Source organism: Melospiza melodia, chromosome Z (assembly GCF_035770615.1).
Source record: "Melospiza melodia melodia isolate bMelMel2 chromosome Z, bMelMel2.pri, whole genome shotgun sequence".
Classification (NCBI taxonomy): domain Eukaryota; kingdom Metazoa; phylum Chordata; class Aves; order Passeriformes; family Passerellidae; genus Melospiza; species Melospiza melodia.
This window is the reverse complement of record NC_086226.1, coordinates 62,239,149-62,265,512: the sequence shown is the minus strand read 5'-3', so window position 1 is coordinate 62,265,512 and position 26,364 is coordinate 62,239,149. Positions and strand designations below refer to the sequence as shown.

The 26,364-nt window shown below is 37.8% G+C and overlaps 2 protein-coding genes across 15 annotated transcripts in view; one reads left to right on the top strand and one right to left on the bottom strand.

Annotated features, from left to right (window-relative positions):
* Window positions 1–24,564, bottom strand: RNF170 (ring finger protein 170). 11 transcript variants are annotated; one of them, XR_010031330.1, is made up of 9 exons: window positions 24,517–24,564; window positions 21,780–21,837; window positions 14,862–15,005; window positions 9,748–9,823; window positions 8,345–8,456; window positions 7,248–7,321; window positions 5,298–5,402; window positions 3,280–3,612; window positions 1–1,896 (listed from the first exon to the last, which is right to left on the bottom strand). XR_010031330.1 is itself a non-coding variant. In XM_063181116.1 (8 exons), the coding sequence occupies exons 3-8, from the start codon at window positions 14,996–14,998 to the stop codon at window positions 3,343–3,345; spliced, it is 774 nt and encodes a 257-aa protein (XP_063037186.1). In that variant the 5' UTR covers window positions 14,999–15,005; window positions 21,780–21,837; window positions 24,517–24,564; the 3' UTR covers window positions 1–3,342. The 11 variants fall into 11 exon arrangements, 10 of the variants coding, with proteins under 10 accessions (XP_063037186.1, XP_063037192.1, XP_063037187.1 ...); XM_063181116.1 differs by having other exon boundaries at window positions 1–3,612; XM_063181122.1 differs by having other exon boundaries at window positions 1–3,612; window positions 8,345–8,453.
* A 123-nt stretch (window positions 24,565–24,687) lies between these two features.
* Window positions 24,688–26,364, top strand: part of HOOK3 (hook microtubule tethering protein 3) — an 85,358-nt gene continuing 83,681 nt past the window's right edge. For 3 of the 4 annotated variants that reach the window (XM_063181293.1, XM_063181292.1, XM_063181295.1), the window contains exon 1: window positions 24,718–24,789. In XM_063181293.1, the coding sequence (XP_063037363.1) occupies window positions 24,733–24,789 (57 nt within the window). In that variant the 5' untranslated portion in view covers window positions 24,718–24,732. Of the gene's footprint in view, window positions 24,790–26,364 lie in introns of all 4 variants that reach the window. The other variant, XM_063181291.1, reaches the window with a different exon arrangement.

The following is a 26,364-nucleotide window of genomic DNA, read 5'->3' as shown; positions in this document are numbered from 1 at the left end:
TCTCTTTAACAGTAATTTATTATCATTAAAAGTAACAATAAGTAGTTTTAAATTCTTTTGTCTTAAAAATCTAGAGTAACATACTGCTACAGTTCTATGAAACTTACGGCAAAATTGTATCCCCAAACCACACTGCTGTGCCTGATCCTCACAGACATCAATGGTGTGGCACACAAATAGCACAGAAATGGATCGCTCTATACAGCGATGATCACTAGGCCTCAAGATGCTACAAGTTATTTTGTAAGAGCTATTAAGTATAATTTTTGTTTTCCTCTCTGTTAATATTGCTAGAACAATCAAATATTTCACATAGCTTTTGGTGCCCATGTAGTCTTTTAAGAACTGTGTTTTATCCCCATACATCTTCATGCTATAGTTTTCCTTTTTAACATTTTCCTCCCTTAGTGACATGCCTGCCCCACCACAGGAGACAAAACCACAGCAATGTTTGCAGTCACTCTGCACACAGCATCACATATTTCCTTCACATTCTGAAACCAGTGTTCAGCCCTAACCCTTACCTTTCACACTGCTGCCAGAACAACTAAGCAGCACACAGTTCAGGAATACTACATGCTCATATTTTAATCTCCAGCTTCTTGGGAGTTCTAGAGCTTAGGTTAAGCTCAAGCTAAGCACCCAAGACAGCTAACTTATAGCTATTTCAGATTTGTGGAAAGGATTAGCGGCCAAACATTGCAGGGCAGATGCATCTTTGCATTACACAAAAAGGCCTGAACAAGTCATAATACTGTTTATAATTGGCTTGCAGGACCAAAAAAGAACAGCCACAGGCAAGCACGCGTATCGCTGAAAAGAACAGTTATAATTCTGTCAAGCATTTAATGTGCTGAATTTAAGATTACAATGTTACTCAATACTCAAAAGCAAGCAGAAGCCTCTGAGTGAAACCCTTCTGGCTATCAGAAATGTACTGAAGAAAAAGAACATGGGGAAACTTCATATAGTCTTTCAGATGTGGTTTGTGTACGATTTCAGATACACAGGATCCCCTTAGATGGGATAGGAAATTTCCACATGAACTTCACAGTAGTGCATGGAATTGGGAAATTCAAAGACAACCAATCAGTAAGCAGCTTCATGTGCATCTATATCCACTCTGGATTTAGAGAGTCATGGGAAAATTATAATCATAGGGTAAAAGTATGGATGAAGTAGTAGATCAACAAACTCCATGAAGAAACTCTAATTACTCTACAAGAGCAGTTCACACTCTTCTCTAAGCAAACCTACAACTTGAACTCCAGGAGAAAAGAGGGTGTTAAATTTACTCAATCAAAAAAGAATTTTGGGGTTTGTTTTCAGCTAGATTTCTTGAGAAAGAAAATCCCCAAACCAAAAACAACACTTACAGTAAAACTGTGAAATCCTGTCTTACATAATATCCTAAACTACTGTCTTGCTTTGTAAATGAACCTAACAGCTTATGAATTTCTCATTCTTACTCAATAACACCTTAAAGAGCTTTAACTGAGGTAGCCACTAAAACATCACCATACATTAGCAATGCCAATACAAGGTGAAAAGCTCAACCAAGATGCTCAAGAAAAGTCAGCTAGCATTGCTTCCAAAAATGTAATTTTCTCTCTCACTCTTTTCTTCCAAATCTTACTTTACTTCCCTTTTCTCTTCTTGCCCATCTCTAACAAACAGCAACAAAGAAAAGTTTAGCTTTCCAGTTCATTTGTAAAATGTCCTCGGATTTCCAAAATGAAATTTTCAAATGAAGAATAGGTGAATTTAGTTTTAAATAAATGTCATTTAGAACACTGACACTGAAGGACAATCTGCACTCTCAATGACTGACACCTGATGTCTCAGCTCTAGCATCTTCCTGCACATGCTTAAGTTCTAGAAGCTGTAGAAAGACACCTGCAAGGGGAAAACACAGAAGCAGTGAAAAGGTCCCTTTTGTTTTAAGTCTCACCTATATATGTAAACACACAAAGAATCACCTATTAATTCCCTGTCTTTCAAGTACTCAGGAAGTTAAATTGCAATTATCAGTCCTCTAGCTAAAAAGTACAATGACCTGTCATATCCTGGACCTTTATAGTCACAATCATTGTTCAAAATGAAAGCATTTTCAAATTACTTGTACAGCTATGGTAGCCTATGCTCAAATTCAACATAAAAAACAACCAGCTTTAAGGATAATTAATATCCTGGTATTCTTGAAAACACTTTCAAGAATTTTTTACGGTCCTTTATCACAGACTATTTTTCAAAGTAATTCAGAACCTCGTCTATCAACGTCCAAATCAAAGAACCAACCAAACAAGAAAACTCCAACTGAAAATCACCCCAATATCTATGTTGTTTAGTACACATATATTGCAGAATGTACATGTGGGTAAACATCTACACTGTACACATACAAGTACATGTACTGTAAACATCCAGTTCTGACTTCTTTTTTTCAACCACTATTTGGAATTTGAGTGTCCTCTCCAATTGGCAGAATGTTTTAATGCATATATAGAAATGCAAAGTTACATTTCAGCCATATTGCATTGACCCAAAGCAGCCCAAAACCTCTGGTTCTAAGATATATACTTGCCAAATGAAAAAGTCTGAAGAGAAAAACCATGCTCTCGCTTAAAAAAATAGAGCACTAATGAGTGTGACGTGCCTAATACTGGTTTCTCAGTGTAGAGCAGATATTGTGTATATATTCCCAAATATAAAAATAAAATGGTACAAATTGCATGCAACTGTACATAGTGCAGTTCAAGCAATATCAAGGTATTATCCTTATTTTCTGAAGCATGTGGACAACAGCAAACTGCAAGGTGATAATTGTAATGTGGTCCTTGGGTTTCTTCTTCCACAGAGACAAAAAAGAGCAATTTTTATTTCAAAAAACTCTAGTCCACAACAGGGAGACATCAAACAATTTGACCATGATAACTGTACTGTGAAGAATTTCTGAATTTTCTTACACATCTAGATTATGCAAAGGGCTTATTGTTTGAAGTACTTTGCTAGAACTCCTTTTTCACAAACCACAACACGCCAAAGAAAGTGTTTCCTGCTTTCATTACACTCAGTTGTTAATCAGGTGGAAGTAGACGAAGGTGGTTTATTACAACATTATAAAAATAACCTCAACCTTATGAAGCATATGTAATGCACAAATTAAAGATTCCAGTTAAGCATCACCATATACTAACCCTTTATATTTGTATAACATAACCAGCTAAGAAATTGTTACTACTGAAATCATACACAGGCACATTGCTATATCATACTTACTTTATAGTTTTCTTTTTAAAACATTCCACAACTGACTTGGCTTTTAGGTCACTTTTGTCCATTTCATCTATTTAGACGCTGTGTTACCACTTCTCTGTACATGATAGAGATATATATCAGCAGCAGAAAAATGACAAAGAAATCATCCAAGAACCCCAGAATTCCAAACAAAGCTTCAGGAAGAAAATCCAGAGGTGAAGCCAGGTACAGCAAGGCTCCAATCAAGCAGAGGAATATCCTGATGCGAAACATCCAGAAGAGGCCCCCTACAGAAAACATCTCCCTGAAAGCATGTCGCAATAAAGTGGGGAGATCCATAATTCTTTCCAAAATCTATAAAGAAAGAATTTAAAAGTTAGTATTTTGCTTTAGCAACTCATCCATGCTAAACTGAAGTTTCTACTACTACATTACATCTTCGATTCTGTTAGTTTATAGGAATTAAAACAAAATCCGGGAAGAGTTATTGAGTTTAGTTTCACCAGGTAGAAAGGCATTAGAATATATATGTTTTCAAGAAACAGTTAAACTGTGTTATTCTACAATGAAAAGCATACACTTAATATACATTACGAGAAAATATACTGGCATCTATTATGAAGGAAAATAATAGAGGAAAACAAATGATTGGGAAAGTAAGAAACAGCAAACAGGTTAACTGGAGTAAAATATTGATCAGAATGCAAGACAAACCAGGATTGTGAGAAAAAACCTAATAGGCAAAGTAGAATAGGTTACAGTTTTTCAGAAACACAATACCCCCTCTCCTAGTTTATAACCAGTGATTCACACAAGTTTCCAAAGGATGGATGAAGCTTCAAAGTAAACTAAAGAAGCTTTAAATAAATCCATTCCTGCCTCCTTTCCATTTTGCTACTATGATTCTGCCAGCTTAGCAAGAGACTGCTCAGAAGAAAATATTCAGGTTTTTGTTGTGATGAGCAGGGAGGGGTGACCTTTAAAACTTCTTTTATACTGGCTCCCTTCTATGGTACACAATTTCTACACAGAGCTGTTAAACTCTAAATAGACTGACTTAGTGCCACAGCTGAAAAAGTTTTTGAGAAAGAAATTTTGTATGTGGTAACATTGTATAAATCAAAGACAATTTATCTAGTACAATTAGGGCTTTAGTGCAGATTTCTGGCATGACCTCAGACAGGTTACTGGGGACTAGACACAGCTCGCAGAGAGGTCTAATGGAGCCTGAAAGGCAGTTTCAACCTCTTCTGGACAAAACCCATACACTTTGCGGTTTAGAAAAATACTCCTCCCTCTTCTGTCTCTTTGTAATGTACATTTTTCTTTTAATGTCTTTTTACTATATCCAAATCCCATTACAAATGAAGACAAGCAGGGAGGTTACTAGTATGCGTGTGTGTGCATTTCACCTTGCGAAACAGGACACGCACACAGGAGATGGGCTCACAAGGCTGACTTTCTAACATTTGTAGAACTTTGAGCACCCCTCTTAGCTATTTACAGAAGAAAAATTATTTTTTCCTACACTCAGAAAGGAGAAAAAAGACTGTAATATAGGCTAGGGAAAAAAATCAAGACAACATACAGCTGTCTGAGGAGAAAGGCACAGAGTAGAACTTCATATTCTTCTTTAATCAGTGTAAAAAGACCAATGAAGTGAATATTCTTCCTTGCATGTAATTTATTTCATTAAGTATTTTTACTGACTAATTATCGATCCTTTCAAAATAATGACTCATATCTAAAAACCAACTTAACACATGAATACTTGAGAAAACTCAAGACTTTTTAGATTCTCACTTAAAAGAAAAAAGTAAGTTTCCCTACATTTTCATAAATGACAAATATATAATTTTGGGTTTGGCCTAACCATTTCAATATAAGTTTCCTAAAGAAAAGTTGCCTAGGCCCTAAGCATCAGGAAGAGAAAATCCATATCCCAGGGAAAGGAAAAAAAAGAAGGGGGGAAAAACCAAAAAAAATTGCTCTCAAACTCTCCTGACACCATTGACTTCCTAAATTTACCCAAAACTTACCGATCTGGGCTGTCCTGAAAATCTTCGATTGTAATCATTAACATCTTGAAACACTTGGGCTGCACCCTGCTGATCTTCACCGAAGAGTGGTAAGAATAGTGTTACCTAGGCACAGCAGGGAGATTATGTTACACATGCAAATGTAAAATAGTCATCTTTAGTTAACTATATAAACAAAAATATTTTGGTTTAGTTGAATAGTTAATAGGAGAATAACCTGAAAATTACTAGCATGGGTACTGCTATTAGATTTTAACTAATTAATTCCTTACAGCTCCTTACAGAATATTAATTTTTAAAGAGATTGTTAAAAAAAAAAAGCACAAAATAACCTTCCTTTTAAGAGAGGCTTCCTAAACACCTAAATGCTTTATGTTTCATAAGTGGGACAAATGATTTGGAGAACAAAGCTAATTAACCAAATTAATCTAATTTTCTTTTCTAAATTGGAAATAGAATAAAGCAATCAATGAGGCCTTTCTTTTCCTATTTTTAGGATTGCTTTGCATAACAACAAACATGCAGCAAAACTCATGGTTTCGCATATGGATCTTCATACCAAGACGAATTAAGAAAAATATATTAACCTTCAACTATTTTGTATGGACAGAGAACTTTGCTCTGTTCTTGGGTTAACTTTCATGCAAACATAGAGAAATAAGACATATGTGAGTATGACCTTACTCACATATATGTTATCTTTCTACATAGACGTTGCTGAGACTTCTATTTGGAAGCAATGTACAGGTAAAAAATGCAGATTATCAGGGGAAACATGGAAGGCATAGTGCTTTAAATTCTTATAGTCTTCAGAAGCTTCCTCTGTAACTGGCAACTAAATATAAATCTGTGTGGCAGTCACATTCAGAAACGAAAGCATGAGAAGATCTACATTCAACTTCTGGTCCTGCCACAAAGATCTACATTCAACTTCTGGTCCTGTTGTATGACTCATGTTCATGTATACATCTTTCCCTTCACCATTTAAAAATCAGGGTTAGAACGAATACATAACCATGCAAACAGTGCCACCTAATATACCTGTTACTCAGAAAAACATAAATGAAAATATACATAAGGAAAGACAATAAAGAAAATAACTTATTTTCCCCTTTTCCACACCTTCCCCACCTATTATTTGTGTCTTTTTCTTCACTGGCTACACTCTAAACCTATTCATTCTCCTTCCAGTCACATCTATTTTTTTTTCCTTCAACTGTCTTCTTACAGTCATTTGTCCTGCTGATACACACAATCAAAGTAGGATACAATGGAGGGACAAGGGCATGAGTTACATAATTCATTAGAAGTTACTAGCTCTGTAGTTTGTGCACTGTTAAAACAAAGATGTACTTTTGTTAAAACATACAGTATGAGACTCAGAGATCCTAAGCCTTAATGAGTTGCAGGAACATATTTCAAACTGACAATGTAAGTAAGTTGCGTAGGAAGTAAGTTAGTGCTTGCTCTACAAAGAATAAATTAAGAATACATACAAGTTAAAAATAAGACCAAAATAAGAAATTGACATGGATAGGTCTTTTGGTAGGGACAGAGGGAAGAGAGAGCATATTTCTCAGGAACCAGTAGTGTGCAGCCAAGCCTTTCAGATGCAAATTCTGGTAAAAGAAGTTAATAACATCTTCAACAGAAAGCATGAAAGGATCATAGTTTAAATCTTACAATTTTCTGTTTTCATATAGTCTTTACAGAAAAATAGCTGAGTTATCAGCTATTGCAGAACAACCTGAATTTTTGGAGCCATCTGTCAAAGCAAGAAGTTCAGAAAAACTGAATGTCGACCATTCCCGTCTCGCATATCCCTCTGTACTTTTTCGGTTTCTCAGACTTCTTTATCTGCCAGCCTCACTATTGCAGCTCACATGTAAGTGCCTTTTGGCAGGCTATCCTAGACAAAACTGACAGGTCGATGATGATTTAAAATATTACCGTCTGTCTGCAGATCGGACAGCGGATGGCACCCAGCCATGAGCCATACCTCCAGTAGGCAATAATGCAGGAACCTAGTGAAGGTAAGGTACACACACATTTAAACTCCTCAGATGAAAAATGCATCACCTGAAATAATACATTTAATGGCAAAGGAAACAACAAAAAGTGTATATAAGCAGTTAGGTTAAATCTACAGTTTCTGATGTGATTTTGTGTACAGCATTCACTGAAGATACCAAGAACTAAAGTCTTCAAATTCAATGCTATTAATGAGAAAACTTCTGAACAGGTTTCACATGAATCAGTAATTTTAAGGCATTATTTCTGGGAAACACAACAAATTTTTATTCATTAAGTGAAGAAGCAAATAATAAAAATTTTTGCCAGTTTAAAATGTAGAAGTCACAAAAATGTCATGAGATGTAAAATTTATCCTAAAAACTTGGCTTTATCGTCATCAGTTTCAACAGATGAAGACAAATATAAAAATGTAAGTATTTTATCTGTTTTCCAAACTTGCTTGTTTTTCATTTAAACAACTGGGCATGGTATATGCTATATACTTCAAAAAAAAACAGATGGAAGAATTCTACTGGGAACCTGAAGGAGAAGAAGCAAAATGCTACACAGGGTGTCAGTGAAATAAATATAGCCTCAACAAACCACAAAACCAAACACTTTAATCAATTTTGCACTTACTTATAATTCTGCAGAACTTCCAAGAAAAAATATTTTGTGAAATAAAGAATATTTTATTATTTCTAAAACAGTTTTTAAAAAAATGGTACATTCCCAAATGTTCTTCAACATCTTGAGTTTTTTACTAAACTGGAAACAAATTATACTCTTCAACATTTTAAAATTAAACAGTTTCATTCCTGATAGCATAGAAAACAATGCTGCACACTCCTAAAGTAATTGTTTATTTCTAAATGTATTTTCTCAACTATTTATAAAAAATTATTTATTTTGCAGATGCAATGATAAACAGTTAGAAGGAAACAAAGTTTTGATTTAGGATGCCTGAGCTAGTGCCAAAAATTTGTACTTCTGTTCTGTTTTTAACTTTGGTGCTAGGAGCTTTTCTTGCTTACCACAGAAGAGATGTCCACAGTTTGTTTCTATAGGAAACGTAGCCTGTTGCAAACAGACTGGACACGACATATCTGTATAGAAGCGATGCCGATCACCAGCAGAAGCATCCTGCTGGAACAGCAGGAAAACACAAAGTGTTGGAGATACTATGTTATATAAGTCTACTGAGTTCTAAAAAATAATAAATTGGTGTTCATTCACTATAAGTCAAACAGAACTATGTGAAATGAGAAATATATTTAAATGTAAAAATTAAACATAGTTAAATGCATTGATTCAATAAGCACGTTCTTGTGACAGGACCATTATTTTCCCTTCATCTGTTAAATAAGTGTGTGCTTCAAACCAGTTAAAGACCACAAAGAAGGAACCTCCTTTTGGTCCTTCACAATGAGTCAGGTTATACATGCTAGAGCATGAATAACAAACTTGGATCTATATTGTTGCTTCATTATCCTAAGTAGTTCTGTCCAGAGCCAGGTAACCAAACTGCGTTGCTTACTACCAGTTGCAGCACTTAGTGTTTCCAAGCCCAAACACAGATATCAACTTGCGTATGTCACTGTCATGAAACCATTTTTCTCCTCATTTTGCCATATTTGTCTTCCATATAAATATGCACTGTCATTATTTCAAGACATATCATGATACAAGACTTTTCAATATTCTCCAAAAGTATGGCATAGACTCTACCTGTTTAACTGGATGCTGTCACAGAACCATTGAATGGTCAGAGCTGGAAGGGCCTTTAAAGATCACTAAGTTCCAACTGTCCTGCCATAAGTAGGGACATCGTCCACCAGACCAGGCTGCTCAGAGCCCCATCCAACCCCGCCTTGAACATTTCCAGGGATGGGGCATTCATAACTTCTCTGGGCAGCCTGTCCCCAGTGCTTCACAGAAAAGAATTTCTTCCTTGCATCCCCCTAGCTTCTTTCAGTTTAAAACCACTACTCTCTGTCCTGTGACTAAAGGCTTTGCTAAAAAGTTCCTCTCTGTCAGTCTGTGCCTGGCTCCTGTTGCTGTGCCATTGTTCTGCTACACACTGCTTATCAGTCTAAACATCTATCCCTGTCCTCTCTCAGCAAACTGTACTCCAGATTTCCTTTCCTTTACCCTAAAGTTCCCAGGAACATTCCAGGAAGCACACAGCATACTCTAACATACTCCACCTTGTGGCAAAAGCTTATTTGAAAAAAGAACCAGCCAAAATTTAGTTTTAATTCCTTGATGCATCCATTAAAAAAGGGTACATTATCCCACTACTTGATGGATTTTAAGGATGCCTCTGTACAGTAAGTAAGCTCCCATAACTTTCAAGATCATCTTCTTCCAGAACCTCAGAGAAGACTGCAGCATCCCACATCAGAGAGCTGAATGATGCCAACGCTTGGTACAGCACCTGATCAGTCTGAAGCTGCTGACGAAGAGCTCGCACTAGCTCTTGATTTTCTGGGTGTATGTTCTGATGTTCATTTCTGTGAAAGGAAATACAAGCAATAAAAAGCCCTGTGATCCCACATTGAAAAATAACTCACTGAAACAAATATGAAACCTGAACAAAGGGCAAAAAAACATTATTTCCTGCTATAAAGGATTTTAAAGGAAGTACACAAATAATAAAGGAAACAGGAATTTATTCTGGATCCTAAAGTTACCTTGGACACTTAAAGCTGTACAGCAGCAGAATTTTTCAAAGACTCCCCAACCAATTACTAATCATGTTAAAATTAGATTTTAATCTGAGAAAAAAATTAAGCTTTGAACCTAAAAAAATGAAGTAGCTTGAAAGCTTTTTAATTAAAGACGCGTTTTTGTCTCCATTGCTAGTTTCTTATTTGTTGGTCTACTCAACAAATTACTCAATAAATTACTAGTTTTTCACTCACTGTCTAAGTCACAGAGTTGGAACCTCCTAATTACTTCAATTTTATCTGCTACATGACATTTGCATAAGAAGGGGTAGACAAACTTACATTTAGAATATTGAATTTATGTAACTATCAGCAGACTGGATATAAAAAGAACCCACTCTTTTAAAATCACTCTTTTTTAAAAAAAGAGGATTCTACAGGCAGGCAAACTGCAGGTTAGATATGCCAAGAGGAATCATTGGGAAGGGTCACACTGAAGAAGGAAGGATGGATATATTACAAATTTGAAATTCAAAAGCATAATGGGAGAGATTTGAAATTAAAAATGTGCTGACAGCAATCAGAGGTGTTGAGCTACAATAAATATGAGTCAATAGCATATGAATTTTTATGCTTTATTAATTCATATGGATTTGAATGATGATACATTCTGCTGAGCACTCTTGAGGTCTCAGCTGGATTCTGTTCACCATTTTGGGCTAAATGCATAGAAACACATAGAGAAGTTGAAGAAAGTTCAGAAGATAATAAGAACTACTGCCCACATTTTTTATACATTAGAGAAAGACTTAAGAAATGTCAGTGTATATAGAAGACTGTTCATGGAGTAAAAAGGGGACAGAAAAAGTCTTTCATTCTAAAAATATGAGCAATTATTTCCCACAGTTATCTAAGGCTTGTAGAAACACATTTCTAACTACATAATGTACAAAATCAGACAAGATTACTTTAGGCTACTTAGATTCATCCCTGACTAAAAGTTAAATCAAAAAACAGGTTGCAATGCTTCCAGGGATATTGAGGTAAGCTGACCATCTGTCAGAGATGAGGGCTGGACTGGCTGAACTTTCAGGACATTTTCTGGTTGCAGTTATATTATATAATTTCCTCAATGGCTCTAGAAGCTTCTGCAATATTTCCCTTCAGTTAATGTGGGCAATCATAATATTGCATTATTGCTCAAATGTTTATTGTGTTACTGCTAAAATGTTTAACATTTTGTCTGCCTCATTCTTTATACAAAGAAAAATAGACAAGTCCCATATTTTTCATGCTAATATTTACATGACTATCTGTAAAAAGAAAATTTATTTAATGCTAATGTGGGTGACCTATGAAAGTTATATGATAGAAAGCCTGTATGAAAACCCTTCTTATGCACCCTTGGTCTCCATGAATCAGATTTTGTGGATGTTGTCTGCCATGCATATTATATGTATAGAAGTATTTTTCTGTTTAGATGCTACAAAATAAATGTATTTCACATCTTCAGCTTGCCAGAATGTATGATATATATTGAAGTCCAATTTGATTCACACACAAGCGCAAGGCATGAATTGTAAGACAGTTTATTCTGATTTCTCCAAAAACAACTAAATTAGCAATAGCAAATTTGCTACTGCAAGTGTTCATTTACATGACCTTACCCTGGTATAACATACTATGCCAAAATCATGAGAGCATTTGCAGAGCTGTAGGGGTACACCATGTACAGTCACTTATGCATAAGACAGTGATGTAGCTGAAAACCATGCAATGTTCAAGAAGGGACAGGCAGAGTTCAAGGCATATCAAATTTATAACTTCTGTTATGCAATTAGTGTAAGAAGATAACTGAAATAAATGAAAACCAATATGGTGCCATGTCATTAGAGGCATTATCAAACACAAGCTAGAAAGAAATAAAGTTAGATGCAAAGGCCTTTTATTTCCCTATTTCTGACAGCTAGCACGCCAAAACTTGAGGGAAAAGGTCCCATGATGTGGAAAGATTTGTATTATGTACCACAGAGGGCCCAGCCAAACTATGATTGGAAGGAAGAAGACTCATTCAGTGTGCAGTCTCACACAAGGAAATAGAGGGACAGTACTTAAGGGGACTGGCACATCACTGTGCAGTGATGGACACTGTTAAATTCTAAGGACTAAGATCTCACTTCTGCTGAAAATAGTGACTTGCTCCTATAATCATACCATATGATGGATAGAAAAATTAGATGAAAAAATCTAAACCTGTAGGCCCATAAACATGGAACAGTTAAGTCATCTAGGTCAAATCCCTTGTAGGGAATGAAAGGATCAGGATTCCTTTAATTTGCTGAATACACTGAATTTTCACAATCTCATATGTAATGCGACAACCTACTCACCAGTTTAAAAGATGATGGAAAAAATCTGGCTTCATTTTATCAAAATTTATAACTCAAAAGCATACAGGCATCACAAAAGTATCATATAGTGCCTGAACTACATATCTGCAACTTGTTACAAATGTTAATTATGGCTTTTAAGTTTCTCCGCAAGAAGCATAAATGAAGCCTTGATGCGATGCTTCATTGACTTCTTTCACCTGGAAACAAGTACAACAATTATATCCCTTAACAGTTCTTTCCATATTCTGCTTCTGCCCCCTAAAATCTACTGCAACACATACTCCTTGCTGCTTATTTCCCTTTTGATTCAGCTCCTGCAGCTACTCATCACCTTGTAAACTTTCCTTCCTGTATACTTACCCATGACCTGTTCCAACTTAAGTATTTCAGTTCTGTTGATACAGAAGCATGAAAGGCAAGAAAAAAAACTGGGGTAATGAACACCATATAAGCAACACAAAGACCACTGTACTGTCTAAGGTAACTAGAGAAGAAAAAGAAAATACTCTTTTTCCTCCTCACTTCCCCCTCTCTGCTAAATAAATTAAAAGTACTATAATTTTTGTACTGTACAGATTTTCTATCATACTATGCAGATTTTGAGGGCAACAATACAAAGGAGAGAGATGAAGAGTGCTCCTGAATAGACACAATTTCAAAAGGTACCAGAAGGCAGAGCAGGGAGCTAAGAGGGAAAAGATAAGTCTTTCAGTTGTCAGTCATAGAATCACAGTCACAGAATATGCTGAGTTGGAAGGGGCCCATCAGCATCACTGAGTTAAACTCCTACGTGGACTGCTCAAGACATATATGCATGAGAGTATACATATGTATATAATATATAACATATATATATATACACATAGTATACATACATACATATATACATATACATATACATATAACACGAAGATGTGTTGCCCAAACACATTTTCAACTCTATCAGGCTGGTGCTGTGACTTCCCTGGGGAGCCTGCTCAACCTTCTGGGTGAAAAACTTTTTTCTGGTATTGTAACCTAAATCTTCTCTAACTCAGCTTCAAGTGTTTCCTCAAGTCCTGTCACTGGCCACAAATCATACAATGCAGACCTCCAAAGTCTGGAAGCTTTGTGTTTTCAGTTTGTTTGCCTCTCCAGAAAATAAACCATCAAGGCATGTAACAGGATTCACAGTCAACTTTTTACCTACCTCATTACTCTGCAGAGGCAGTCGATAAGTAGCGTTATCTTCCTCCCTAAGTAACTCCTCATAATTGACGCATCATCTCCTGAACTTAATTCTGACTGAACTCCTGCTACTCTTGTCCACTCTGACAACTGCTGACCCTTGTTCCACTCACTTTTTGTTTAATATTTCTTACTTGCCTTTCTAGAGTTCAAAAATAAAGTGTTAACTTTTAAACTAAAAGTCACAAATGCCAAAAATGTCAATATAAAGGATAGAGAAATCATAACAGAGCAGATAAAAAAGAGGCATTATTAAAGCAATCTGAGTAACTGAAACGGCATCGGGAAAAAAAAAGGCAAAGTGAAGTGAATGCCTTTCTTAAGATTCTTTTGTGATCTCCTGGTCCTTACAGCAGCACTGCCTTGCAGTCCAACCAAGTTTTTCTACTTATAGCTTATTTAGTAGCTTGCTCTCAAGTAACCCTGCCTTAGCAATATTTCTCACATGGACATATCTTCTTCAAGTTCCATGATGCCACTGTGTCACTAAAACTGAGTTCCCTTGATTTTGAAAACTGTTCTCTATTCAGAGGTTTACATACATCAATAATAAAATAAAATAAAATAAAATAAAATAAAATAAAATAAAATAAAATAAAATAAAATAAAATAAAATAAAATAAAATAAAATAAAATAAAATAAAATAAAATAAAATAAAATAAAGCCAATCTGAAGCTCATTTTCCCAAAACACATAGGCTAAGATGTTTGTTCGGATGCAAAGAAAAACTCTGAAATAAAAATAAGCTTTGATGACTTCATCATTAACGTTACTGAATTCTGAACTTAACATTTTCCTGTATGGAATGCACATCGCAGTCCACTGTTGTACAGCATACTCATTTGAAAAAAAAAATTAGTCAATTTATTTGGATTTGGGCTGTTGTTTGTTTGCTTTCTTGGAAGGAGACTTCAGCTAGAACATACATTGGAGGAATATATCCAATTTTAATCTTGGAGTCGTTGACAAACCTGTACTTTTTAACCAAATACAACAGAGCTGCCATACAGACTGTGAATTTAATCATTTTCAGTCTTAATGAACAATGAACACTACTAAGTTTGATTATCTGAAGATATGGAAGAGTTAAACTCCACTTTTGATTTTAGCTGTACCAACCAATTAGTTAAATATAGTAAGCAATCAAACAACCACTTCCTTACTATCACAAAATCACAGTTTTTATGTACCAATGCACACAATTGTGAAGAAAGTTAGGATTTTTATAAAAAAGGAATAATTCCTCTCAACACATTCTCACCTTAAAAGCGTATATACCAGAGCAGCAATGAAAGTGAAACTGAGCACAACTGCCACCAGTACCTGGTCACTTACTCCTTCTATAACTGAATCATTATCTAGCTTCAAACTCTGAACTTCTGCTTGGTGACTGGCCATCACAGCTCTAAAATGCAAAAAAAAAAAAGATAAATATACATATATTAAAATGTATGTGTCATGTCTTTTTATGTGCACAGATATTTTAAACACAGTTACAAACAATATGTAAACAGAATAGTCATTGTTGGGAGAAAAGAGTGGTACAAAAAGAAGGAATGTATCCATTTTTAACAAACACTGAGTTTGCTGTAGAGGTCTTATGCAGTAGCAAACAAATCTTAAATGTGTTATGTGTTATGATTTAAACATTAAAAAAATAGATAGTTTACCTTGAAATCTTTATAAGATAAATTGCATAGGAATAGGTCATTACTGAGCTGGCCATGTTCTAAGGACTGTCTATTGAAAAAAAATTTAAAAGACTGCATTACCAAGAATTTTAGCTGTTACACACCTCATCACTCCTGGTAGACTAAGCCAACACAGAAGCTTAATTTTCACCACTTACATGAATGAAGAAACAAGGACATCTTGGTTTTAGTGTTAAATGCTCATTTCGATACACAGGAATCACCCACTACATTTTAAACTTCATTTCCGTTTTCTGTGCATTACCAACCTTTAGCTGGAAACATGGGGAAAACTTGCAAGAAAAATAGTATTATCCTTAGTTAGACTCACTTGTTTTACATTTGTTTCATATTTGTAGCCATCAGTGACTAAGGTTAACATTTATTAACCCACAGCACTAACCTACAGCTGGAGACGTGAAATAAAATAGTTTCCAACCCACTGCTGAATCATTGCTGTTGCAATCAGGAAGTGAAATGAACTATGGCTATGAATTTTACGAAATCAGAACAGGGAAACTAACTCTGTCAAATGACACGAGAAGTTACATTGAAGCTCTGTCCATGTACAATTGAAGTATTTCCCATGAAGCTGTCATAAAATCCCACTAATGGTTTCTGAAGGCATCAAGACTGGTATCTTTTTCTGTTTCCTAGTCCAGCTTGCAAGCTTTCATCAATGTTTCACTACACTCCACAGCTCCTGTGTAATTTTTAATTTAAACCTCGCTGTCTAGAAAATATTACCAAACACCCTCTGGCCCTGAATTAATTGCAAAACTGAAATGGAGTACAAGTCATCAGGATTTTAGTGGATACCTGTAATGACTACCCTGACAAAATTTCAGCATGTCAGTCTATTGCTAATAAAAAAGCATAATTTTTCCCTAAGACAGCTACTCTCACCCTCCACATTTTTTCTAGTATGAGCAGTGGAGCTTTTTTCAAGCTTCCTTACGTTGGTGGCAGCGGCCTTCTGTAGCAGGAATACAAGGGAAGTTGATACATTCTAAGAGTATTGTTAAGAAGTGTAAGTGGTATAAGTAAGTACCATAAGACCAGAGCAAACTTGCGGAGAACAAGGGGAGATTTCATTAATTGTTGTATTTCTGGGCTTTCCCTGTGAAAGCTAAAATGGAATAATGAAGCATATATGAAGAGAAACAATAAACTAAGTTATCCTAAGTGTGCCAACCTGAACTGAGACTACTATTTCTGTAAGTATAGTCAAGTTTTTGCTAATTACAGCTTTCAACAAGCAACTGTGTCACAGTATTTGGAAAGAGTAACTTCTTTCAAAGGTGGAACACCAGTGACTCATAGAAAGGCATGTTTAAAGTAGGTCAGTGTTTACACACATTTCATATATACTAACAAATGAAAGACCGGATCTTCGTGGAAAGGTCTTACATAGGAACATAGGCCTACACAAGGAGTTAGAGCATTTCTCTGCATAGCTAGTTGCACAATTACATTCCTATAGCTAAAGCCACGAGGTTAAGATGTGAAATTTTTCTGATCAGTGGTTCCCTGGTGCTGAGGATCTGGACTGGCAGGTGTGCTGTGATGCCTCCCTAACCCAACATTACCTGCCTATATACTTAAGTTCTTTGCATATCCTGTCCTGAAGAAGCTTCTCTTTCTTACACTGCATCATTCTGAGACAGCCATTTTCCACAACTGTGCATGCTAATATCTTCCATTTCTGTTTTTCCTCCTTAAGTATCATTATCAGTTGGCTAATTTTTTACTCTGTCCCACTGTTTTTTTTCCAGGTTGACCACTCAGAACAAAATCAGACATAAATGCCAAGGAACTGGTATAATTCCTCCCTTGCTCCACATCAGTTCTGTTAGAATACGCCAACATGCCAATGACAACTACATCCCATTAAGTATTGCCCAGGGTTTTGGGTTTGGGTTTCTTTTCAAAAACGCCTATTGTGTCAGAGACATACAGACAATTTAACTGTACCTTTGGAAGGCAAATATTTCTTATATTAACACCTGAACTTCCTCTGTCACTGCATGCTTGCTGCACTTTGAAAACAACACCAAGATTATCAATATCAAACTAATTTAAATCAGTTTCCCTCAACAGCCTTCAAGACATCTACTTCAGCTCTTCCTTTTCTGTATGTTCCTTGCAACAACACTCCAAATTCTTATCTGCCTACCATCAATAGCATTCACTGCATCTGCTTGCCTTAATTTCTGCTCACTCATCTTTCCTGAAATACCAAACTAAGGTGCCAAAGTTAGCATCAGAACATGAAAACGAAGTACACAGATCCTCACTTTGTCTTCCTTCTTGCACATAATGCCAGTTACTTATATCTACTTCAGTCCTTCATTTTGAAATATATATGACTTTCCCAATAACCTTTTTGACATAAGCATAGTGTATAAGAAATATTATTGCACAGTCTTTCTCTCTGCATAAACACCCTGAGACACTTTGTCTTTACTTATGTATCAATACTGCAAAGACTATATAGAGGAGGAGTGGAATCTGCCTCAGTCTCATTCTCAGCTGCTTCTATCACTGAATTCTAGAGAAGACAAACTATCAATGCTTAATGCCCATGTTGTTCATATTTTAATTTACTTGCTGTTTCTGGACAGCTGACAAGTGCTCTGTATATTTTTCTTATTACTTCCAACACTTTCTCTCAATAAGATCATTGCACAGGAGAGCTGACAAGACTTGTGTTGACTAGGTACTACAAAACAGAGGCTATCACTTCAAAAGAACCAATACATACTTTCTCTGAATTCATGCCTCAGTAGAGACAGTACAAATCTCCTCCTCCTCCTCCTACCTCTAAGATAGCATGTTAAAAATGCAATGTGTACAAAGAAAATGTTAACATACACTAATAGAAAAAATGTCTGAAAGAGGAAGGAATTTTGTGAGTTCAAGGCTATCTTGAATGATTTCAAAAAAACCACCCAGAACTGGAGGCTTGCAGTTCATGTTTCTTCAAGTGCAACTACAACAGCCAAAGAGTGATCTGCAGTGGTTTGAATGTATGGTAACTAAAAACAGCTTCTAAGAAATCTTGCCTCACTGTGTGTGCGTTCAGCAATTGTTGCTCTTTCAGGTGGTGCAACTAAGAAGCAAGCTATAGGACATTTAAATAATGTAATGAAGACTCAGTCTTTGAAGACAGCCAGCCTTGATAAAGACCAAGTGTGTGTCAGAGAAACCTTCCAGAACCAGATTTTATTACATATATCTAACCACTCCTAAAATAGTCACTGTTAATAATTTGATGCAATTCAAGAGTGAGTTAGTATGGCTCATACTAAATTCCATCCATTGATTCATTACATTTTTCCAGTTATGAAAAAATGACAGCATTTCATCAACCTTTTCCTCAGATAATTATTTTCAGATCTGGGTTCTACATCACAGGCTTTTCAGACATTAAATTATTTTAAAAGTTTTCTTTCTTTCTTTTCTGTAGGTTACCTTGTTTCTTTCTAAAACTGCAAAGAAGGTTTGAATTATTTTCATTTCTCTGTTTCTATTTTTTAATACAATAAATTAATTCCTGTCTACACTAGGTCTGAGAAAAGTACCAACTGTATAAGATTACTTCAGTGGAAAAAAGGCAGTAATTGAAAATATATTAAATTCGGATAAATGATTTCTGGTTATACTTAAGACTTTTCCACTTTTGAGCCATTTCATAAAGATGGCTTTCTTAAATGCAAGCATAACTCCAGCCCATGAGAGGATGAAAACCATGAAACATCTAATAATACTCACATCAAAACTGGAATTCATACAACTAACTTCAGAATTTTAAAAATATCAATCGCAAACTTAAAAACTGACAAAAATGCTGGGCCTTTTTCCTACTTCAAAAGCAACACCACCAAAGCCCAAATCTTAAATTCCAGGTTTATTTAATCTTCAGACTACTGGCACTTGCTTCAAGTAAAACAACACAGAAAACGGGGAAAAAGACAAGGATTTACTCCTCCATTTGATTTGGGCTAGCTAAGTTACAGCCTGACATTGCATCCCAGACTGGGATCCTGTTCATTTCCATGAGAGTTCTGGATGGCTAGAGAGTATAAACAACCTCAGAGTAAATTCTCCACAAAAGGTTTTGCAATAGAAAGGAATGCAATTTACTGTTTGTAAAATCATACAGTTTTATTTGTAAATCTGCCAGTAATTAATCATCTGTACAGAAAATCATCTTGTTTATTGCAAGTTTTTCTCAGAGTGATCACTGACAGAAGGTAATACTAATTTATTTTTTTTTTACATTTCAAGAGTCTACAGACCTTTTTAAAGTTACATTTTCCCCTCTGTGGTTATGTATGAACAATGCACGCAGATTTAAGCAAAAAAAAAATGAGAACTATAATGAGCAATACTGCAAGTACAATGGCTTTTATTCTTGAAAATTCATACAGAACACATTGAAGTGTGAGGGAATTAAGACATATACTAGTGTGGATGTATTATTTCTTAATTTTTCAGATCTGAAAAGTATTATTAGGACTTTCAATGTTCAACATAAAGCACCGCTACAACAATACCCTATGCCATGACTCATAAAAACAATCCAGTCTTTACCATGATATGTTAAACAGCTGTCATCTATCCAAAGTCAGAACTTTTCCCATAGTTTTCTGAAGTATTTAAACTTTTCTGAGTTTATCAGGGAAGCACCATATGATAATATACTGTTAAAACCACAGAGATTTTTAGGACCCACTACCAAAGGAATGTGCCAGCACAGTGAAAAAGAAATACGAGGCTCTCTTGATGTCTGAGAAGTAAAAAATGAGGTAACACACAAGCAATACTGATGTGAGATACAAGTTATTAACCTTACTGTATTGACTTTGTGAGCATGGTACAATTTGCTCAACATCTGAAAGGTAATTTGGATAACAATGTGTCCTTTACGGGATGGGCTGGGAGTGAACTGGATAAGAAAAATAGAGTTTTGGATTTTCATTTATTTCAGTTTTATTTTGAGTGTTTTTCTCTAGATGCAGTACAGCCACCATCGGTTCTTCAAAAAATTATAAGTTAATTATAAAGTGATGGTGGGCCAGCGTGCAAGCCAGAACCTGTAATTCCTTCTGTCAGTTGCCTTTTATTAGCAAAAGCATCCCTCCCACCCTTTGAAAAAGCTGCTTAATTTGTAGAGGTTGTGTGTTTTCCAGGATAAGTTAATTCATCTCCAACTAGTCAAACACCACAAGTCACACTTTCTTAAGAACAAAAAGGCTTTAACTCCTCAAAATTTTCTTCTATGTAAGATAAACAAACAAAAAATTGGTTTCATTTTATAAAAAAGTTTCTAATAAGATTGTCCTGTTTCAGACAATATAAACCAACTTTTAAGAATTTGAGCATATTAAAATAGAGCATGCTTATTCTGTAATCTACCCCCTGAACACATATTAGCTTATGTTGAAATATCTATAGGGACAAATTTAGCACATTTTATTTAAGAGAAAAGCAGGCAAAAATTCCCAAAATAAAGACAAACTCTTAAATGTAGAGCAAAAATTGAGACCTGTCTCATCAGAAACTATCTAATTACTTCCTGTTCCAGTGCAGTACCAGGTCATGGTCCCCCTCTGTCATTGACAATGGGACTTTGGGAATGGACTTGACTCAGTGAACTGAATCCTATAGTTATTTGTGCATTCTGTCTTTAAGAGTCCAAAGATATGCCCAGACTGCATTCAGAAACAATTAACAACAGCAGGCACGAACTACACATCATGAACAGTGGAAGTGTTGAAGACTCTCTGAGTTTACTAGCCTAAATCCTGAGGTGATAGATTTTATCCACATTCCTTGGTGTACTAAAGTCAGGCTTTGAAGAAGCGGTGTAGACAAATATAACTTTATAGAACAGAAATAATGGAAATGATTGATGGCATACTTAGAAAAAGTGTTTCTTGAGGAAACAGGATTTATTAGCCTTTCATTTTTGTGAGCACAGTCATACTTGAATAAAGCACCAACAACAATCTCTAGTACTAAGTATCCCCCTACACTGTAAAAATCAGTGGGAGAAAATCCAAAGGGCACATTTACTAATGGAAATTTAAAAAAGTCTATAATATAGCAACATATAAATTGATGAGATATATATTCTGTGACAAGGCTGTCAAAACTGACTTGAGATTATCCTATTAGAATTTCATGCAGTCTGCTAATGCATCATTATCATGAGTTTGCATCAACTTTGGGTTTACAAATAAGTTCAGCTGGTACAAGAAATACAGCCAAACTCAGCTGTATAATATTTAGTTACATGCTTACCATGAACCACCTTTGCTTTCAGGACTGTGCTGACTGCATTCAAGTGTATGCATACCCTTTGCAAAAGAGAATGGTTAAGGTCTGAACAGTCTTGCTAAGAGAGGGGAGAGGGCAATTTCAGTAGGCAAACAATGATTTTGTTGAGTATATGTTACAAACTGACCAACTGAGACACTTGCCTGATAAAGCAGGTTTCTGCAGGGTATGAGGTCAGCAGTCTCTGAGGCACATTTTTTCCTAAAGAGAAAAAAAACCAAAAGAAGAAAAAAGAAAGTAGATATTCTACTTTTGCTGATGGAATCATGTTTTGCAAATTAAAAGTAATGCAGCTGCAAACAACAGGTGCAAGGCTGTGAGGGAAAATAATCCAAAATTAATATACCATTCTACTAGGAAAACAAAATATCTCAAATAGTTTTTCTCCTGAGTCCAAAACCACATGAATGACTTGAAGCAAGAAGACATGCAATGCCCTGTTTAGCATTACTATTCTGAATATCTGCCTGGGCGATGTATGACTTGTGTAAAACAATTCCTAACAAAGTTTTCCACCACTTTGTAAGGCAAAACCATACTGAAAGGTACAGAGTTCTGAACAAACCAGAGGGTGGAACTGAATTCATATGCAGATAGGAGCATGAGAAAGAGCCTGCGTTATGCCTTCAGCTTGGATACCTGACTTTCCTGGTCAGGCAGGAAGAAAAAGAAAATACTGTCACTTCTTTATAATAATGTTTAGTGGAATATGGTAGTACTTCAGCTAAGCATGAGGAGGCTTCAGATCTCTCTTAGGAAAGGTGCCCAGTGATTCCTTGTTGTAGAAAGCGCTACCTCCATACACAACCTCAAATCTGAAACAGACAGCAAGGCAAAAAAGTAATACAGCATTTGTTTGCGTCAACAAAATACAAGCTACACCTCGTGGCAATGGGCAAAGCAGAGTGGGAAATGAGGCACAGAGGAAGATATGATAGAAAAGCTTAAACCATGCAATGTACCTGTGAAAGCTGTCAAAAGTACCAAACATGTTGCTTAAAGCACACATTAAAACTTGGAATGGAAAGTTGGTAGTTGTGCAGTTCTGTAAAACTTTAAATTCATCCTGAAACTGAAAGTTACCTTTAAATGAAAACAGATTTTGTTTATAACTTACAGAGCAGATTATACAATGAGATCAGTAAGAAAGTACTTTCCTGGGAAAACTTGAAACTTTTCATAGCTCCTGCAATACTCTACAGTTCAAAAGAAGCTCACATAAAGGGAGCATTTAGCTTTTCTCCATGTTACTAATTCATTAAATGGAAAAAATGTGAGAAAAGAGGGAAAACAGTGGCAGTTTCGCATCTGTGACCCTTCCTGTTTATACGGCCCTCCACTGTTATCAGAGCTTTGTGCCTGCTCGTCCATGTCATTGCATGCCAGGCTCGTTGTTAACTGATAGGGAACTGCAGAACTTATCACAATGCCACACACTCTCATTGCAAACTTCAAATAGTCCAAAATCCAACACACTACTGTGTGAGAGAGAAAGAGTTGCTTGAACTCCTTAGGCAACCCATTTGCAGCATGATGGAGAGTTCCTCTGGTTGGAGCACGGCAAGGATGTAGGGGCACCCTGGCCACAGACAGACTCCTTGTTTTTGAGATAAAAAATTAATTAAATCACCTGAAGAATCACACAGAACCAACTAGACTGGAAAAACCACTGAGATCATCAAGTCCAATGTAAGACTGAACACCTCCCTGTTAACCACACCATGACACCAAGTGTCATGTCCAGTCTTTCCTTGAACACCCACTGGGATGGTGACTCCACCACCTCCACGGGCAGCCCATTTCAGTATCTAATCATCCTTCTTCCTAGTCACCACTTGCTACTAGTTCTAAGCAAGTAAGTCATAGAATTGTAGAATGTTAAGAGATTGGAAAGAACCTTAAAGATGATCCAGACCCAACATCCTGATGCCACAGACAGGGACACCTCTCACTAGACTAGGTTGCTCAAGTCTTATCCAAACTGGTTTTGAACAGTGCCAGGGGTGGGGCATCCACAACCACCTTTGACAACTTGTTCCAGCACCTCAACACCCCTGACAGTAAAAAACTCCTTCCTGCTACCTAGCCTAAATTTCCCTTCTTTAAGTTTAAACCCACTACTCCTTGTCACTACAGTTCCTAACAAAGCGTCTCTCTCTGACTTCCCTGCTGGTAGGCTGCCTGTTCATTAAATTTACTACAGCAGAGCTTCGTTGAAAAGAAGCTAACAAGTCGTTGTCTTGTCCAAAAACAGAGGAGAACGTCGTCAAGGCTGCTCCATACACAAGCCAAGCCACACTAGATACTAAGACTATGATATGTCTGTGAGTGCAGGGTCATTTCCCACTCCAAAAGGAGGAAAACTTTGTAGGGGCTGCTCCAGTCACAAACAGAAGGAAGTCTGCGGGTGAAAGGTCATTTTTCTACTCCAAAAAGAGAGAAAAACCTTGTAGGGGTCACTCCACCCAGAAGCCAAGCCACATTCCACACCAACGTGGATAACGCCTGTGGTACACCATCCTCACAAACCCACACTGCCAGCCCCGCCGGACACTCTCCTGAGCAGCTCCTCTGCGCCAAGACACACACACACACACAGACACACACACAGACACACAAACACACACACAAACACGCACACAAACACACACACACACAAACACGCACACACACAAACACACAAACACACACACACATGGAGCCGGGGAAGCACTGCACACCCCTCCTACCCCGAGGGCCCGGCGGCTTACGAGACGGCTCGGCGGGCACGCAACGGAGGGACTCGCGTCTCCCGGACCCTCCCCAGTGCCCCCTGGCCGGCTGCGAGGGGCGGACAGCCCAGCCCGGTGCGCTGCGGCCCCGCCCGCGCCCCCGCGGTACCTCAGCCGCCGCTCGCCGCCGGCCTCGCGGCCCCGCCCCGTCCCCCCGACGCCGCCGGGTCGCGCCGCGTCCCCCGCCCCGCCCCGCGGCTGCCGGGCGCAGGCGCGCGCGGCCGGTCCGTCAGGGCGCGGTGACGTGTCGGCGCCACCGCCCGGCCCGGGACGGGGCGGGGCGGGACCGGCGGTACCGACCCGGCCGCGGCCCCGCAGTCCCGCCATGTTCAACGTGGAGAGCCTGGAGCGCGCCGAGCTCGGCGAGAGCCTGCTCACCTGGGTGAGTGCGCGCTGCCCGCCCGCACCGAGTTGGGTTGCGGCTCAGGGCCGCGGCGCCGGGCGCCTCCCGCCGCGCCGCGGCTCCGTTCCGGTGATGGAGGCCCCGCGGCCCGCACCCCGGCCGGGCCGGGCCGGGCCCGGTCGGCGGAGCCCCGGCGGTTCGGTCTTGCTTTGTTTATGTCTTATCTTGGCGCATCGGGGGTGCCTGGGCAGGGCCGTGCTCCGCCTCAACGCTGCCCGTGCAGCGGGGGAACAAAGGCCCGGGGGTCCGGCGCGGGAGCGCCCCCAGGTGCGCCCGGGCTGGGCTGGCGAGCTGCAGGCCGGGGCTCGCGTCCCTCCTGTGCCGTCGGTATGGCAGTACTCCGTTGTTCGTACCTGCCTGTCTCCCTCTGACCAGCAAGGCCGCCTTTCTGACCGGAAACTTGCATTTCCGCCTGTTTATTTTTCTGTTTTTTAAGCAGAGGTTAAGTCTCGAGAGACAGAATTCACCGATGAGGCCGAGGATTTTACAGTATCAACCTAAGTGGTGATATATTTATTCCTGGAGGTGTTCAAGGCCGGGTTGGATGGGGCTCTGAGTAACCTGATCTAGCTGAAGGTGTCCCTGCTCATGGCAGGGGCATTGGAACCAGATGATTTACAAGGTTCTTTTCCAGGCCAAACCCTTTTATGGTTCTATGATCTTATGATAAAAATTACTTTATACTACTTTAATGTTTGTAGTTTTTTCCGTAAATGTCTTTTGGTTATGCTGTCACTCAAAGAGCAGCCAAAGTATGGTGGACATTAAACCTGGCTTTGCAGCTACCTGTAGTCTGATCAGTGACCGTAACACAGACGTGGAACTTAACTTTCTGTAGTAGCTGAGTTATAATTGGTCAATTGTTTGAAACCTCTGGATTTTTGTTTGAGGCTGGTTTGGATTTTTTCCCTTCTATACTCAGAATTGCCAAGTAAATACCTAGAATATGAAACTCTACAATACAACTGATTGTTAACTAGAAACAGAAATTTTCAGATATTTTTTTCTATGAGAAGCCAGAGCTGACTGAAGCTCTGATGGTGATGAGTAAGTTCCTGGGGAATAACAGGTTAGATTTCTCAATGAAAGTCAGAAAGGATGAGCAAGGGAAATAAATTATTGTTAGAGGTGAGCACATGGCCTGAAAAGTATAGAAGATGACAGTTTTGGGGAAGAGGTTTTCAGAGAAGTGCTTCACATAGGTCTGCAATAAGTCACTGAGTTTCACTTTCCTTCACATTCCTGCCAGCTTTTCCATATTTGTTATGAACAAGTGTTGGCCCCTTATTTTGCTTTGGGCTTTCCATGCTTTCTCTTTCAGGTGTGGGGAATAAAAAGTCCCAATATGAGTAAGTTGATACATGTTAATATTGGCAAAGAAAAGTTGAGTGAGAGGCTCAGTCTTTATAATCTGCAGTCCTGAAGCTGTGTGTACCCCGTGCAGCCTGGTCCTGTCTCTAGAAATGGTCCACACAGGTGCCTTTATGCTTCTCAAATATTGAGCTAATGAGGAGACTAGCTGCATCTCTTTTGGTTAGCAGAAATAAATAATCT